At 59.1% G+C, this 17,508-nt stretch overlaps 2 protein-coding genes across 2 annotated transcripts; one reads left to right on the top strand and one right to left on the bottom strand.

Moving 5' to 3' along the window:
* The first annotated feature begins 228 nt into the window (after positions 1-228).
* On the top strand, positions 229-6,473 carry PFKL (phosphofructokinase, liver type). The gene is made up of 22 exons (XM_036388776.1): positions 229-353; positions 866-939; positions 1,035-1,112; positions 1,199-1,388; positions 1,522-1,687; positions 1,777-1,821; positions 1,916-2,024; positions 2,340-2,435; positions 2,515-2,607; positions 2,907-3,032; positions 3,120-3,184; positions 3,359-3,422; positions 3,509-3,655; positions 3,753-3,823; positions 3,910-3,997; positions 4,117-4,269; positions 4,398-4,562; positions 4,726-4,787; positions 5,103-5,214; positions 5,303-5,402; positions 5,518-5,623; positions 5,708-6,473. The coding sequence occupies exons 1-22, from the start codon at positions 269-271 to the stop codon at positions 5,853-5,855; spliced, it is 2,343 nt and encodes a 780-aa protein (XP_036244669.1). The 5' UTR covers positions 229-268; the 3' UTR covers positions 5,856-6,473.
* A 3,330-nt stretch (positions 6,474-9,803) lies between these two features.
* On the bottom strand, positions 9,804-15,610 carry CFAP410 (cilia and flagella associated protein 410). Its single transcript, XM_036388777.2, has 7 exons — positions 15,499-15,610; positions 14,841-14,859; positions 14,210-14,256; positions 13,280-13,509; positions 12,283-12,448; positions 11,859-11,952; positions 9,804-10,709 (listed from the first exon to the last, which is right to left on the bottom strand). Exons 1-7 carry the CDS (start codon positions 15,573-15,575, stop codon positions 10,584-10,586), a joined length of 759 nt encoding a protein of 252 aa, XP_036244670.1. The 5' UTR covers positions 15,576-15,610; the 3' UTR covers positions 9,804-10,583.
* Positions 15,611-17,508: the final 1,898 nt, after the last annotated feature.

Genomic DNA, 17,508 nt, shown 5'->3' with positions numbered 1-17,508 from the left:
GCACGATATAATAGCGCACCATGCCGCGGCACGGCGCGACGTGTCCCGCCGTCTGTCGCTCCGTGGCGGCGACCGGGGCGTGTCCCCTGTGTCGGGGCGTGTCCCGGGGCGTGTCCCCTGTGTCGGGGCGTGTCCCCTGTGTCGGGGCGTGTCCCGGGGCGTGGCGCCGGTCCGTGCGTGTCCCGGGGCGTGTCCCGGGGCGTGTCGCCGGTCCGTGCGTGTCCCGGGGCGTGTCCTCGGCGGCGGCGCCGGCACCGGGAGCGCAGCGATGGCGGCGGCGGAGCTGGAGCGGCTGCGGATGGCGGGGGCCGGGATGGCCATCGCCGTCCTCACCAGCGGCGGCGACGCGCAAGGTGCGCCCGGCGGGGCGGGGGGCTCGGCCCGGGCCCGCGGTGTCCCCGCGTGTCCGTGCCCGTGATCGCGACCGCCCGGGGCCGGAGCCCGCGGCCCGCGCTGCTCCCCGGGCGGGCGGATGGGGACCCCCCTGCCGTGTGCCCGCCCCGCTTTCCCGTCCCCGGCACCCTCGGGCCGTGGGAGGGCAGGGGCCCCACGGGGGGAGCCCCACGGAGGGGGTGTGCCCGTCCCTGTCCCCATCCCCGTCCCCGTCCCCCCCGGCATAAGCAGCTCGCTCGCTGCCGGGCAGTTTCTCGTCCCCAGCTGTGCGCTGAGTTTCCCCGGTCTCAGCCCACGTGGCTCTCAAGGGGACACCTCAGGGTCATTCATCCGATCGCATTCCCTGTGGGGTGCAGGGTCCCATGGGGTTCCTCCCGCTTGAAGGGACACCTCAGGGTCACCTGTAGGATCCCATCCCCTGTGGGGCACAGGATCCCCTGGGAATGCTCCAGCTCACAAATCACTTTTCCAGGCATGAACGCCGCTGTCCGCGCTGTCACCCGCATGGGGATATACGTGGGAGCCAAGGTCTTCCTCATCTATGAGGTTGGGGTTTCCCCCCCTGCTCCCCATCATGGCCGGGGGGATCCACCCCCCCTGTGCCAGGGTGCCTTTCACCTCCACCCTCTGCTTCTCTGCAGGGCTACGAGGGGCTGGTGGAGGGAGGTGACAACATCAAACAAGCCAACTGGCTCAGCGTCTCCAACATCATCCAGCTGGTGAGGGCCACCATGGGGCCACGGGACTCCAGATCCCAGCCCCTCCAAAGGTGTGTGACAAGCCACGTGTCCCGTTCTGTCCCCAGGGCGGGACGGTGATCGGCAGTGCCCGCTGCAAGGCCTTCACCACGCGGGCAGGCCGGCTCCGCGCCGCCCGCAACCTGGTGGAGCACGGCATCACCAACCTGTGCGTCATCGGCGGCGACGGCAGCCTCACCGGAGCCGACATCTTCCGCTCCGAGTGGGCTGGGCTGCTCGAGGAGCTGGTCCGAGATGGTGCGTGAGCCCCTCTTTTGGGGTGGTGGGGTCCAGAGGGTCACCCCAGTGCTGTGACCCCAAGGAGGCCTGGGCTCCAGCCCCATGATGGTGCCCTGAAATAACCAGTGTGGTGGCCGTGACCCCCCTCCAGGGCAGATCAGCGAAGAGGTGGCGAGGAAGAACTGCCACCTGAACATCGTGGGGCTGGTGGGCTCCATCGACAATGACTTCTGCGGCACCGACATGACCATCGGCACCGACTCGGCGCTGCACCGCATCATGGAGGTCGTGGACGCCATCACCACCACGGCACAGAGGTGAGGGGGGCGGGGGGCTGGGGGCTGCAGCGCCCTGGCCATTGCATTCACCCACCCACCTCCTTCTCTTCCCACCCGCGTCCTTGCAGCCACCAGCGGACGTTCGTGCTAGAGGTGATGGGTCGCCACTGCGGGTAAGTCCCTGTGGGTGGGGAAACCCTTGGTGGGGTGGGATGGGATGGGATGCCACATTTCGGGGCCAGTGCTGCCACCTCCGTGTCCCCCCAGGTACCTGGCGCTGGTGTCCGGCCTGGCCTCAGGCGCTGACTGGCTCTTCATCCCTGAATCCCCTCCAGAGGATGGCTGGGAGGACCTCATGTGCGAGAGGCTTGGGGAGGTGAGGGGGGATTCCTGCCATCCCACCCCATCCATGCCCTGTTCCCCCCAGGGAGTCCCCGTGGGGGCCCGGGCTGAGCCCTGCAGCCGTGCCCGGCCCCTGTGAAGCTTCAGGAGCTGCCACCATTGTCCCTGTGAGCCGGGGCACTCAGCCAAGCGCAAATCCATCCCTCGCGTGCCAGGGGCAGCGCTGGCTTGGGGGCTCAGCTGCCCGTGACCTGAGCCAGCCCTGGGGCAGCACAGAGAGCAGGAAGGGGAGGGCAGGTGCTCACACACAGCTGAGCCGTGGTGGCCGTTTGTCCTCCCCTCGTGGCAGACACGCAGCCGGGGCTCGCGGCTCAACATCATCATCATCGCCGAGGGCGCCATCGACCGCAGCGGCAAACCCATCTCCTCCAACTACGTGAAGGATGTAAGGGACTGCCCCGGCACCACCCTGGCACCCACGGACACCGGCGGGTCCCCAACGTGGTGTCCCCTCTTCCCCACAGCTGGTGGTGCAACGCCTGGGCTTCGACACCCGGGTCACCGTCCTCGGCCACGTGCAGCGCGGAGGGACCCCGTCCGCCTTTGACCGTGTGCTGGTAGGTGCAGGGCAGGACACAGAGAGGGGGAACCCTGCTCCTGCCATCCCTCTGCCCAATGGAAAGGGTTTGCAGCTGGGGTGAGGCTCAGATGGGCTCAGCCCTGCTGTGCTGGGCAGAGCTGTGCACCCATTTCTCCTCATTTACTCCGAATTTCATGGATTTTTAAATAAAACCATCAGCTTTCCAGCAGTGAATCAGCAGCCACATGGTTTCCAAGCCTGTGGGAGCATCCCTGAGCATCCCACCCAGCTGGCACTGGTGGGCCCAGTGTCACAGGTGCCCCTGTCCCTTTGCAGAGCAGCAAGATGGGGATGGAGGCGGTGATGGCGCTGCTGGAGGCCACACCGGACACCCCGGCCTGTGTGGTCAGCCACTCTGGGAACCAGTCGGTGCGGCTGCCGCTCATGGAGTGTGTCCAGGTGGTGAGTACCAGGGAAGCTGGCTGGGGGTCTCACTCCCCTCCCTGTGAACGTGGGTGTTATGGTGCTGCATTTTTCTCCCTCCTCAAGACAAAAGATGTACAGAAGGCCATGGATGAGAAGAGGTTTGACGAGGCCATCCAGCTCCGTGGAAGGTGAGGAGCAGGGACCAGGACCGGGGGACACATCCCTCTTGGATAGGGGCTTCTTCTGGGGAAGCTGTTGGCTCCTGCAGCCAGAAGGGTGTCCCCAGTCACAGCCCAGGGGCACTGGGGAGACTTCCTCTTCTCCCAGACATGCCTTGGGGACACATCATCATGTCCTTGCAGGAGCTTTGAGAACAACTGGAACATCTACAAGCTGCTGGCGCACCAGAAGCCAGCTCAGGAGAAGGTGAGGGGTGACGGGGAGCAGCAGGGTGTACCATCCCTGCCCTGGGGACATGTGGGGATGTGCTGTTCCCATCTGTGTCCCCGCAGAGCCCCTTTAGCATGGCCATTCTGAACGTGGGAGCACCGGCCGCCGGCATGAACGCTGCGGTGCGCTCAGCCGTGCGCATTGGCATCTGCCAGGGACACACCATCTACGTGGTCAGTGACGGCTTCGAGGGCCTGGCCAAGGGGCAGGTAAGGGGCACCTTGAGCCAGGGATGTCCTGCAGGATGGGGTTGGGCTTGGGGTAGGGGAGCTCTTCCCAGCCCTAACCTGTCGCTGCTGCCCGCAGGTCCGCGAGGTGGGCTGGCATGACGTGGCAGGATGGCTGGGCCGTGGCGGCTCCATGCTGGGCACCAAGCGGTGAGTGCAGCTCAGGGGATGGGGACATAGGGAAAGGGTGTCTCCAGCGTCCTCACCCCACTGTCTGCCCCCCTTCCCCACCACAGGACGCTGCCCAAGACCTGCATGGAGAAGATCGTGGAGAACGTGCGCAAGTTCAACATCCAGGGGCTGCTGGTCATTGGGGGCTTTGAGGTGCGGCGGATCCTCGGTTCAGTGGGAACCGGGGTGGCTGTGGGCATCCCAGAGGAATCTTTCTGGGACGCAGACCTGGCTGCAGAGCCAGCATTTCCCAATCCCTCGGCTGCTTGCAGGCGTACGAGGGGGTGCTGCAGCTGGTGGAGGCTCGTGGGCAGTATGAGGAGCTCTGCATCGTCATGTGTGTCATCCCCGCCACCATCAGCAACAACGTGCCCGGCACCGACTTCAGCCTGGGCTCTGACACAGCTGTCAATGCTGCCATGGAGGTGAGGGACACCAACGGGGACAGCTCACGGGGCAACCGTGCTCCACCACCTTCCATCACAGCCTGGAGTGGCCAATGTCCCATGAAAGGTGGCTTTCCCTGGTGTGACCTCCCCTTGTTTGGGCGCAGAGCTGTGACCGCATCAAGCAGTCAGCCTCGGGCACCAAGCGCCGCGTGTTCATTGTGGAGACCATGGGGGGCTACTGCGGGTACCTGTCCACGGTCACCGGCATCGCCGTGGGCGCCGACGCTGCCTACGTCTATGAAGATCCCTTCACTATCCATGACTTAAAGGTGGGCGGGCAGGAGAGGCTTTCTCTGGCTAAAATGAGAAGAAAAATCGGGGAAGGGAGGGCTCCAGAGCAGGGCAGGAGCTGGAGGACATGGCCATGCTGGGTTGATGTCAGGACAGGGCGGCTGCAGGATGGCTGCTGGCATCTTGGTGTTGATCTTGCAGGCCAACGTGGAGCACTTGACTGACAAAATGAAGACAGATATTCAGAGAGGGCTGGTGCTGCGGTGAGTTGGGGGCACTTGGGGACAATCACTGCAAACCCCAGCCCTGTGGCAGGGAGCAAGGCTGGAGCTGAGCCCTTCCCATGACCACAGGGGGGTCCCAGGCACGGTGAGGTTTGGCACTTGGCCCTGGAGACAGTGGGTGCCTCTGCTGCCATCTCACCCCGGCCCCAGGGTCCTCTTGGGGACACAGACTGGGACTCTGGGCATCAGGGAGAACAAAACACCACACAAAAGGAGTTATGGGAAACAAAGGGGGACCCTCTGGGCATGCCAGGGGAAGGAGGAGCCCCCCAAGCCCTTCCCTCTGCTCCCCAGCAATGAGAAGTGCCACGAGCACTACACCACCGAGTTCCTCTACAACCTTTACTCCTCCGAGGGCAAAGGCATCTTTGACTGCAGGATCAATGTCCTGGGCCACCTCCAGCAGGTACAGAGGTACAGGGGACAGGGTAGCATGGGCCCTCCTGGCCCTGAGAGCTGGGCAAGGCCTGACATCCCCATTTCTTTGTCCCCAGGGGGGAGCCCCGACCCCCTTTGACCGGAACTATGGGACCAAGCTGGGAGTGAAGGCGGTGCTGTGGATGTCAGAGAAGCTGCAGCAAGTCTACAGCAAGGGTGAGCTGAGGGCTGGGGATCCCACGGGGGGTAGGGAAGGCTGGTGGCTGCTGCTCCAGGCTTCCAGGCTTGGCCCCCAGTGAGGTGGCCAAGGTCAGCAGTGTCCCTTTCCCAGGACGTGTGTTTGCCAACTCTGGAGACACTGCCTGTGTGATCGGGCTGCGGAAGAAGGTGGTGGCCTTCAGCCCTGTGACAGAGCTCAAGAAAGTCACGGATTTTGAGTAAGTCCCCGTGCCCCAGCAGTTCACCGGCTCCTAGGGGAATTTTCCTGGGGTGTCTGCTCTAGAGCTGTGTCCCCTGCACAGGCACAGGCTGCCCCAGGAGCAGTGGTGGCTGAACCTACGGCTGATGCTGAAGATGCTTGCCAACTACCAGATCAGCCTCACCGAGTACATCTCGGGGCAGATGGAGCACGTCACCCGTCGCACCCTCAGCATCGAGAAGGGCTTCTAGTCCCACCAGCCTGGCCCATAGCCCCCGCCGTGTCCTCCCTGTGCCCACATGCTGCTGGGGGAGCACTGTGTCCCCTCTGTTCTCAGTAGCCCTGTAGCTTTGCCATCGACCCCTTACAGCAGGCAGAGCCTGGTGCTGTGTCCCAGAACGGCACAATCACTGCTGCGGGTTCTGGTCCCTGTGCGGATGCAGAAGAGTTGCTTGAGCCCAGCCGCGCAGCCCAGACCCTTAATCTTCCCTTAATAGTTTATTCTTATTTAATCATGGGGTATTTTGAGTCCTTATTTAGCGGCTTGACCGCCTGAGCCAACTGCTGCTGCTTGTAGTCGCCTGCCCCACGTGCGGGAGGGGAGCGAGGAGGATGCGGAGCCATCCCAGAGTGGGTCGGAGCAGTTCCATGGGGCTTCTGGGTGCCCCTGTGGAGCTCCATGCCTCGTGGGGGTCTCGAGGGCTGAGCACGGGGGTCCTGGCGAGCCCCTGTCCCCTTGCATGATGCTTGGCTGCGACCGTCACCACGTGGCTGTGGGCGCCGTGTCCATCACCTCACCGCTGCTCCGTGACCCCCGCATCCCACGGCGCTGCTCCTCTCCTCTAGAGATAAAACCTGCTGGAGCCAAACCTGCCTCCTGGAGTGGTCATTGTGGGGAGGACGGGTGCAGGACAGGGCTGGGGTGGGGGGAATAGCAAAGCCTGATGCATTTCCCAAGCCGGGTCAATGCCGGGCCAAGATGTTCCCTGATTTTGTGCATCCTCAAAGCCTGGGAGAGTGGGACCACAGGCAGCTTCTCCTCCCTGTCCAAGTCATGGTGGGTGCAAGGTCAGCATCCTTTCGCAATCGCTTTGTGATTCCAGAGAAAAATCATGGGTTCCCACCTCCAAGGGAACCACCCAAGTGCTTTAGGGTGGTGCTGTGCTTGTTTGTGAGGCAGTTTCTCACACTTCTGGCCAAGCGTGCCGGCCTGGCTGAGTTCTGCACACTGAGGCTGTGCCAGACGGTCACAGGGAGCCCCTTTCCCAGGCCACTTCCCTCCTGGGGCTGCTGGCTGACAGCTCCAGCCTGTGGGACAGCATCAGCATGCATCACAGTCTTTGGGGTCAAGCATGCCGATATTTTGTCCTCCCCATGGAGCTGTCCTCAAGTGAAAGTTGCCCCTGACTTGCCCCCTGCCTTTCTCTGCTGGGGTCACTCTCTCAGTGGGCAAGGGAAATGTTATGGATGACATTTATGCCGATTTCTAGACAGCCTGGACACACAATCCCACCCAACATCCTTCTCTCTGCTTTGGGGAGAGCTGGGTTCCATGCATGGACTGTCAGATGGATTAGGGATTGGCTGGATGGTCACATCCAGAGGGTCAGTGGCTCACAGTGGCCATCAGTGCCCAGTGGTGTCCCAGGGTCTGTGCTGGGACCAGTGATATTTAAGGTCTCCGTCACTGGCACAGAGGGTTGGGGCACCCTCAGCAGGTTGGCAGGTGACACCAGGCTGAGGGTGCAGTGACACTCCTGAAGGACGGGGCCATCCAGAGGGCCCTGGACAAGCTCCAGAAGGCACCCATGGGAATCTCCTGAGGTTTAACAGCACCAAGTGCTGCTGCTGCCCCTGGGATCAATCCAGGCTGGGGATGAGCAGAGGGAGCAGCCCCTGGAGAAGGACTTGGGGCTGCAGATGGTGAGGGCTGGCCATGCCCCATCCCAGGACCCTCCTGTGCAGGGCTGATCCCAGGGTGGGCAGCAGGAAAGGGGTTGGGATTGTGCCCCTCTGCCCTGCTCAGGTGAGACCCCACCTGCAGAGCTGCCCCAGCCCTGGGGCCCAGCACAGGAAGGGCCTGGAGCTGCTGGAGAGAGTCCAGAGGAGGCACCAGGGTGAGCAGAGGGATGGAGCAGCTCTGCTGGGAGGAAAGGCTGGCACAGCTGGGATTGTTCAGCCTGGAAGAGAAAAGCTTTGAGGTGACCTCACTGTCAGTACCTGAAGGAGCCAACAAGGAAGCTGGAGAAGGACTTTGGACAAGGGCCTGGAGTGACACACCAAGGGGGAATGGCTTCCCACTGCCACACGGTTAGATGGGATATGGGGAAGAAATTTTTCCCTGTGAGCGTGGGGAGGGTGCCTGCACAGGGTGCCCAGAGAAGCTGTGGCTGCCTCATCCCTGGAAGTGTCCAAGGCCAGGTTGGAGCAACTTGGGCTAGTGGAAGGTGTCCCTACTCATGGCAAGGAGTGGAATGAGATGGGCTTCCAGGTCCCCTCCCACCCAAAACCATTCCATGATTTCAGTGCTTTTTCCCTAACTGAACACATTTTAGGCTCTGGAGGAAGATGGTAACTTTTGTTTCCTGCCTGGACCCGTAAATAGCAGACCTTGCTGATGGAGGCAGCATTGCTGCTCTTGTAAATAACTATCTGCTTTGGAGACCCCAGGCAGAGACCTGGCTTCTCCTGGAGCTCCATTTCCTGGGTGGGAAATGGGCTCTTCCACTCTCCCATGTGCCACTCCACTTTGGGGGAGCCCCCACCCACTCCTTCCCTCCCTCCCTCAGCCATGGACCTCACACCTGCCTCACCAGCAGCCTCTCAGAGTCTCTGAGGGTGGTTTGAAGGGAACAGCTCAGTACAGCTGCTGGCATTTTCCAGAGCTGGAATCATCTGCATTCACTGCTCAATATTCCCGGCTGAGGCAGGGCAGGGTGACAGCAGGTCATGTGGAAAATCTGTCGGCAGCACTGCCCTGCAGCAAACAGGTTTAGGGTGTGAATGGGGACAGGGCTCAGATCAGCTGCATTTTGAGGGACAGGAGTCACTGCAGCCCCCACACCTCATTTCCACCAAAAAAAAATACCTGGAGGGCCAAATTCCTGGGAGAAAACGGACAGGAACAGCCACTGAATTCCAAGGATGAGCAGGAGGGGCGTGACTGTGCTCCAAGACTTCCCAGCACAACCAGCCCACCCTGAAGAGAGGGCAGAGCAGGCCTTCCCATCCTGCAGGGGAAGGCAGGCTGCCAGGGCCCTGGAGGGGCTGAGCTCCCACTGGGGTTTGCTGGGATGCTGCAAGGAGCAGTTGGGAGCCCCGAGGGCAGCACCAGCAGCAGCCAAGGATGACGAGCACGAGCACGTAGGCAAAAAAACAGCCCAGCTTCTCCAGGAATTGTGTCAGTGTGGCCTCAAGGGCACAGTGATTGCTCCACCAGCCCCATGACTGGGTCCTGATGGACACTTCCTTTGATCACTCATCTTCCAGAGAAACTGGGGGTCCAGCTCACCCCAACAGCAACTCCCTTGTTCCTTGACATGGACAGGTCAGGGGCCTGGGAGAAGACTTGCACTCAGCAGGGTGAGTCTCCCAGGCCCCGGATGTCAAAGTCTGGGACATCATAAATCACAAAAGGGCAGCTGGGTTTAATGCAAAAGGCAAGAACAGAGGTCATTCAAGGAGTTAAAGGCATCAGCAAACCTCCCCCTGAGTGATGAGGGTCAAGCTGTGTCTGTTCCCACCAAGGTCAGGCAAACAGGCTTGTGGACACAGGGCTGTCACCATCCCTGAGGAGCATTCCTTCCTGCTAGCACAGCCTGGACACTGCACTAACAGGGACAGGGGGCCATGGAACGGCCACGCCACCAGTGCAGCACTGGGAGACATGGAGGGCTCGTGTCCTGTACCTCAGGGCCAGCATCCTGCCCAGGTGGCTCTGCACTGAGCTTTCCCTCAGCACCTCCTTTGCTCCCTGCCTTTGCTGTGGCTGCAAGAAGGCTGCAAGCCAGCCCAGTGGCCCTGCAGGGCAGCGCTGGGAGCAGGCTCACCGTTCCAGAGGCGCAGTGAAGCGGGAAGGCACAGGGCTCCCAGCCCTCCTCCTGCTCCACAGGGCTCACAATGCACTCCCTGAACCAGAGGTAATGGAGCAGTGCCCCCAGCCAGGCCTTTGCTGAACTCCAGCCACCACTTACACGGCCTTGAGGGATAATTGGGTTTATTTGGTATGTCACAACAGTTTAGTTTGTTCTTAACAGCTCTACAAAACTTGGTAAATGCAGTTTTATCAGTTAAAGAGCAACACCCACCCCTGATGCCTGTGCAAAGCAGGCAAAATGCTCAGGGCCTTTGAACTGGGATGTTTCTTTTAGCTGCTCTAATGCCTGCAGGGAATGCTGGGGGGAGAGTACAGCTGAGCATTCAGGATGTGGGAGTCATTCCTGGTTCACCTAGGCTGCTCTGAGCTTTCCTTTGGGCTGCCTGACCGGCAGGCACTGCATGCACCAGGAAGGACCTGAGGAAGTCAGCCAGGAGCTGGAAAATAAATTAATAACTGGACATTGACCTTCACCACCTGCACAGACAGGTCTTGGTGACCATCTCAGGCAATGTCTCCCTGTCAGACCCCACCAAACCAGATCTCTGAGGCACAAACTGCCCTCAGAGGTGCTGTGCACCCCCCTCAGGCTGACTGAGGGGTGGAGGCCCTCCCAGCCATCAGCAGGCCCTGCTCCCCCTCGGATCACACAGCACCTCTGGCAGCAGCCCTGTTCCCTTCAGCCTCGCTGATTTGCCTGCAGCTCCCATCCAAGAGCACCAGGCACACAGGGTACAGTGTCAGAGCCTGCTGTGCTGGCAGGAAATCTCCAGAGAAGAAGCATCCCATCCCATGCCCGAGGCTTTGGCTGCAGCCAGGGATGTGGGCAGGACAGCACCGCGGGGCTGGGGCTCCGGGGAGGCTGGAAGGGGGATGGGTGCTGTCACTCCTCCTGCAGCTCCTTCTTCTGCAAGGCCTGGAGGCTCCTCACCGCCGTCTGCTGGATGATCTCCAGCCCCTCTGCGTCCAGTTCCTCCATGAGAAGCAGGATGGCATTCAGGACATTGTTCTGTGGGGATAAAGCACACACTGCTTTGTACCAGCCAGCCAGGACAAGGACACAAGATTTTCCCTGCTCTTTCCAGGAACTCCTCCACCACCACCACCACCACCACCACGGGCAGCAGTTTGGAGCAGCCACCTGCAGCCATGGGACCGGGACTAACAACCACAACCGAGCCCTCGGGGCAAACACAGGCAGGGAGAGGCGCATGTGGCACGTGATGAGGCTGGAATGCAGGACAAACCCATCCTCTGCTCTGCCCACAGCCTCTGGCTGCCGGCCACGCTCCAGCCTGCACCTCCAGGAGCAGCTGCACCCGCTCTCCAGCGCGTGTGAGACGGGAAAGGACAGCCTGGCTCTGAGGAATGAGGAGAGCTGGTGCTCTCTGCAAAGGACCCTTGAAGGTCCCCAGCCCTGCCACCCCCACAGGACCAGTGCCAATGCCAGGTTGTGGCCCTGTCAAATCGTGTCCTGAAGAACTCCAGGGAGAGATTCCACAGCCTAAATAGCTGTCCTTCTAGGGAGAATCTTTTGCCCAACATCCAACCTGAACCTCTTCAGCTGCAATGGGGGGCCACTTTCCCCATTTTTAAAGGTCAGAGCTTGTGGTGCTGCTCTAGGCAGCTATGGCAGAGTGAGGCAATGTGGGTTAGATCCTGCTCTGCTGATTGATGCAATAGCACCGAGTCCAGCACTCTGCAATTCCCAGCTGAACCACCAAAATCCAGATTCATCCAAGGCTACATGATGGAGGGGGCTGAGGAACCACCTAAGCTTCCTGTTCAGCAGCCACTTCCCAAGGTTTGACCCTCCTCTTGCTAAATAAACATGTTCTGATGTCCAGTCTGAACCTGCCCTGGACAGCTTTGAACCATCACCATGTCTCCTATCTAGATCCCAAGCAGAACAGCCCAGCACCCCTTCCCCATATCCCCTCCTCAGGAAGCTGCAGAGGGGCATGAGGTCACCCCTTGGCCTCCTTCTCTCCAAATCAAACAAACCCAGAGCCCTCAGCTGCTCCTGGACATTTCTTCCAGCCCTGGCATTAACTCTGTTCCCCTCCTCTGGGGACATCCAAGCCTCTTCACATCCTTCAATGCCGGGGCTCAGCCCCACATACAAGGAAAAGCAATTTGGTCTTTAAAAGATACTCACTCTCTTCTTGCAGCTGCAGTCTGTCTCTTGAGTGGAAAAGGAGGAATATTTACCCCTGGGAACAAGCTTCATATCAAGCTCGTCCTGAGTTTTGCTAAAAAAAGGGAGGAAAAGCAAATGTTATTATGACCAGGTGGGAGAATTGCCAGGCCAATCCTTCCTCATCACAGGCACCCGTGCAAGGAGTATCCAGCTGGAGGATACCCCAGGGAATGGACTGGAGCTCCCAGATCAGAGAGGATGCACCCCTGCCTGCACATGCAGCTGATGAGCCCAAGCCACCTCCCACAGCAGAACCAGCCCCACGGAACCAGCACAGCGGGAACCTGCAGCGGCTGCGGGCCTGGCCCCTGGAATGTCAGGCTCCTTTCCTGTACACACAAATTCAGAATCCCAGCAATGCTGGCAGCTGCCCAGCCCTCACTTGGTGTCCTCCAGGCTGCAGCTGAGCAGGCTCTGGGGCTCCGTGGTGGCTCCGGCGGCGCTGGATGCGGTGCTGCACCAGCCGTTCTCCACAGGGCTGCGGGCCGGCGGCGCCGTGATCTCCACGCCATCCACCAGCGCCTGAGACAGCTCCTCCTCTGTCACAGCTGCAAGGGACACCACAAATGCCTGTTGCTACGAACTGCAGCAGCCCAAGGGGATGGCATCTCTAGCGGGGCAGGTTCTGCTGCTGCAGAGAGTGCAGGAGAATGCTGGAAGTAATCACGAGCCTCCCAAAGCGAGAACAGTATCAGGGAAGGATGCAAACATGCTTTACCATTTCTTGTCCCTGGAGGAGGCTCCGAAAGCAACCAAATTTCTGCCATTGGATGGCAAAATCATAAAGCAAAACAGAAAAGCTTTTCTACAGCAGCAGATCCAGTTATAGAACCTTTGTCTGGCCACAGCAAAGAGACAGAGCTCTAAAAACCACTAATTAGTGGTACTGTCTGAGCTATAATGAGGCACTCAGTTTTGTTACCATAGGGAAGGGATAGTGAAGGGAAAGGAAGGGAAAAGGGGATAGGGAAAAGGGGAAGAGGAGGAAGATGGGAAAGGCAAAGAGAAACTGAAAGGGAAGATAAAGAGAGTAAACAGCTTAGAAGCACTGGATCCAACTCAACCCCTAACACTTCCTGACTCTAAGAAAACTCAAAGGATGCCCTCGAGAGGAGCCAACACATCCCCGTTTCCCAGGTGGCCCTGGCCCGGGGCTGTGTGCAGGTGAGCAGAGCCCTCCCTGGTGGCCCGGGGCTGTGTGCAGGTGAGCAGAGCCCTCCCTGGGGGCCCGGGGCTGTGTGCAGGTGAGCAGAGCCCACCCTGGGGGCCCGGGGCTGTGTGCAGGTGAGCAGAGCCCTCCCTGGGGGCCCGGGGCTGTGTGCAGGTGAGCAGAGCCCACCCTGGGGGCCCGGAGCTGTGTGCAGGTGAGCAGAGCCCACCCTGGTTGTCGAGTTTCTGCAGGCAGGGCAGGTTGCGCAGCACGGTCATGCGGTAGCGGTGCGGGTCGGGCCCGCAGCAGGGGTTCTCCGCCAGCCACAGCACCCGCAGCCGCGGCAGCGTCTTCAGGTAGAAGAGCTCATCCAGGCTCCTGATGTTGTTCCTCCTCAGGTAGAGCTCGCTCAGGTTCTGGCATTGGTGCAGCGGCTCGAGGTCCGAGATGCCGTTCACGCTGCGGAGACACGGTCAGAGCCCATCCTGCCCCATCCAGGGGGGAGCACAGCACTTCCCACCCCCCTGCCTGCAACAGCCTCGCCCCAGCAGGGCACAGCAAGGGGCGTTCAGCCCATGGGTTGTGGCATTTCTCCTTTGTCAGCAGAGGGAAGAATAGAAAGAGCCGTTGCTCCACCCTGCTGAGGATTACAAAGAGCCTCTTCTTCCTCCAAACCTGCCCCCTTTTCTGTAGCAGCTCCTCACACCCACCCAAGGAGAACCCATGTAACATTTCCAAGTTAAAAGGCTCCAATTCGCAGAGCATTGGCACCATGGGATCCCCAGAATAGGTGAAAGTTGAGCATATTATGGAAAGGGAAAGCTCTGAGAGATCCACAAAATATTTCAACAAGTATTTTGGAAATAGGCCACATAGAGAGGCCAAGAAGATCCCTGTAGAAACTATGGAGTAGAATTTCAGGAGCAACAATCCTAAGGGGTTTTATCACTTGTCAAAACAGAGAATATTTTCTCAGGAGCACAGGGAGTAGTTCAGAGGAGCTGCTAAGGAATAATCCTGTCTGTATCTCTGCTGCTTGAGAAATGGGGCACAAAGAGCCAGACAGCTCACACACACAACCCCAGCAACATGGGAAGAAACCATCCCCAGGAAAAGGTGATTTCCCTGCCCTCTCCAAAGCTGGCAAACTGGCATTCACCTGAACGTGATCACCTCGATGTTGGGCAAATCCCGGCATATGGATATCTGGGCAGCAAGAGACAGAAACAACAAGTTGGCACTCATGGGGGAAAATATAAAAAAAACTCAATTGAAATCACAAAAAGCACCATCAGGAATTTGGGGTTGCTTCAGTCTAACCCGAGCTTAACAACACCAGAGATTTTCTGACACAGCAAGTGCAGTGTCAGCAGCTCCTCCAGCCTCTGCTCAGGAGTGGAAGTGCAGATACCAGCCAGTGTCACATTGTTCTTCTGCTCCAGCAACTCTGCAGCCTCCACATGCAAAAAAGACTCCCTCCCACCCCTGCCAGCCCTCCCCTAGTGACAGAACCTCATCCAAGATCACCACAGAGGTAGCACTCAGGGTCCTGCTCACTGAGGCTCCATGCTGGGCCCTGGAGAGAAATTTTCCAATGTGGAAACAGCAGCAATCACTTTTTTTTTTTTTTATGGTGTGAGATGCTAATCAACCCTGAAAAGCCCCGCAGCTCACAGGCACCAGGCCAGCCCGAAGCCAGGCCCTCCCCAGTGCCCTGCCAACCCTATGGCCTCTATGGTGTCCCTGCTCCAGCCGTGGGCCCAGGCTCCTCTGGCTCCTTCAGTACTTACATCTGTCAGGTGGCTGCCCCTGCAAGAGGAGAGGGGAGTCAGGGAAAGCACAGCAGGGCTCAGCCTCCCCCTGCACCCCCACAGCCGGGTTCACGGCCCCAGCCCCCAGCCTGGCGCCACCAAACTGCTCCAGCACAGTCTGTCATGGGCCTTGCTGTGCCTCGCCTTCCCCAGCCCTGCCTGTTCTCTCTCACCCAGCCCTACCTGACCCCCCTCACCCAGCACTGCCCGTTCCCCACTCCTGCCCATCTGCTCTTATCCAGCCCTGTCCCCCCTCCCCATCCCTGCCTGACACCCAGCTCCCTCCTTCCTGCCCTCCCTCCATGCTTGTGCCCCCTCCCCATCCCTGCCTGACACCCAGCTCCCTCCCTTCATCCTTGTCCCCCCTCCCCATCTCTGCCGTGTCCCCAGCCTCATCCCTGCCGATCCCATCTCCATCCCTTCCTGTCCCCTGCCCATCCTGGCCTGCCACCCCTCATCCATCCCTGCCCGTCCCCTCTCCTGATCCCAGCCTGTGCCCCCACCCCAGGCCTGCCTGTGCCCCTCCATCACTGTCCTCTCAGCCTCACCCGAGCCTGTCCTCCTTCCTCACCCCCGCCTGTCCCCCCCTCATCCCTGCCGTCCCCCGGCCCCTTGTCCCTGCTGTCCCCGCGCCCACCAGCAGTTGAGGCGGCGGACGCCGTCGAGCGCGGCCGCCTTGGCCTGTGCCAGCACGGCCGCCCGGCTCAGCCTCATGCCGGGCCGGGCCGCGGCTGCAGGGGCGGCACCGCTGGGCCCAGGCCCCGCCCGGCCGGGGCGGCTCCGGGGCTGGATTCGCCTCCTCCTCCCCGGCACGCCGCGGCTCCGGGGCTGGATTCGCCTCCTCCTCTCCGCCCCGCCGCAGCCCCCGGGCCCCGCCGCAACGGGCGCGCGTTCAGGTGGTTATTGGTGTTTACGGGTAAATGCTATTAGCCGTTTAATTATGGCTTATTAAAGAATGTTTTGTACACAGAGCTGCGCCTTTGTGGGTGTATGTTTATGCGGAAGGATCACCTTGGAATCGTGGAATGGTTTGGGCTGGATGGGAAAAGCCCGTCTCATTCCAAACCCCTGCCATGGGCACGGACAACTTTCACTATCCCAGGTTGCTCCAAGCCCCGGCCTTGAAGACGTCCAGGGTTGGGCACAAGCTGCTTCTCTAGGCAACGTGTGCCAGGGCCTGACCACCCTCACATGAAGATTTTTTTTCCCTAATATCTAACCTAAACATACTCCTTCAATTTGAACCCATTCCGCCTTGGTATAACACATGAGTGTATAATTTTATACACTCGTGTGGTTTATGTGACTTTACACATATATCTCCATATACCCCTCTATCGATACATGTATGCAGTGTGCATAAATAAAATATATCCACATTTGCTATAATAAATATATAATTTGCCTTCTGACCCATCCCTGCCTGTTCCCCATCTGCATCCTTGGCCCCCTCTCTCCTCAATCAGTTCCTAAACATTCCAACAGGTGATAGTTCAGCCCTTGAACTATTGTACAAATAATAGTTAATGACTATCTCAAGAATGACTAATACAGCACTACAGTTTCTTACTCCTCTTATCTCATGTGACAATAAGAAAACTGACGCTCACCTTTGGCTCAGCCTTGGGACTCAAGTGGTTCAGAACTCATTTTTACAGAGCCAAAGTCCTTTAGGAATCTTCTGGACTGCTGGGTTTCTACACCACCGTATGATGTGGGAAAACCTCCAGTTTGTATCTTCAGGGGTGTAACAGCAGCAGGTGATTAAATGGGAGAGCTGGAATAAAAAGGTCTGGAGAAGCAGTGTGGTTAGTCCAAAAAAAAAAAAAAAAGGATTCATACAGAGTTTCCCAATGTTTTTCTGTGTGTTTCCACCTTATTTGGCAACACAAACAACTGCAGGATGGAGGTTGGGTGTTCCATGTTTGTTTGTGTGGGTGTTTGGGTGCTGCTGCAAAAGGAAAGGTTCAGGTGTGTCAATGGGGCACTTAGGGACATAGTTTACAAAATCACAGAATCACTGAGGGAGGAAAACACCTCCAAGTTCATCAAGTCCAACCTGTGACTGATCCCCAGTACTGTAGGCACACAGTTTGTGGTGATTGGGAGTGGGGCTGAGCCTCAATGGGCACAGCTGTGAGCAGCAGGTGAGCAGCACTGACAGCAATGAGCCATGGAGTGCCCAGGGGCACTGACCAACCACCAAAGGGAGCAGAGGGCACACAGGTGCAGGGCATGTGGGATGAAGAGTATAAAAGGTTGTACTGTAAAATAGCAACGAGCTACTTGAAGCTTTCTGGAGTGGCACAATGTTACTCTGTATGGGCAGATGCCTGAAGCTTTCTGATGAGCTAAGGTGTTACTCTGCTTGAGCAAATGCTAAAAGCTTTCTGAATTTGTGTGGTGATACTCTGTATATCATGGCCCCCTTGACTGCAGCATATGCTGTGACACCCCACCTTGTCACCAGCCCTGAGCACTGAGTGCCATGTCCAGGCATTCCTTGGACACCTGCAGGGATGGGAACTCCAGACCTCCCTGGGCAGCCTCTTCCAAGGCCAGCCCACCCTTACAGTGGAGAAATTCCTCCTGATGTCCAACCTGAACCTCCTCTGGCATAACTCAAGGCTGTTTCCCCTTGTCCTGT

The sequence above is a fragment of the Molothrus ater genome, chromosome 10, assembly GCF_012460135.2.
Source record: "Molothrus ater isolate BHLD 08-10-18 breed brown headed cowbird chromosome 10, BPBGC_Mater_1.1, whole genome shotgun sequence".
Taxonomy (NCBI): domain Eukaryota; kingdom Metazoa; phylum Chordata; class Aves; order Passeriformes; family Icteridae; genus Molothrus; species Molothrus ater.
This window is presented reverse-complemented; position numbering and strand designations above follow the sequence as displayed.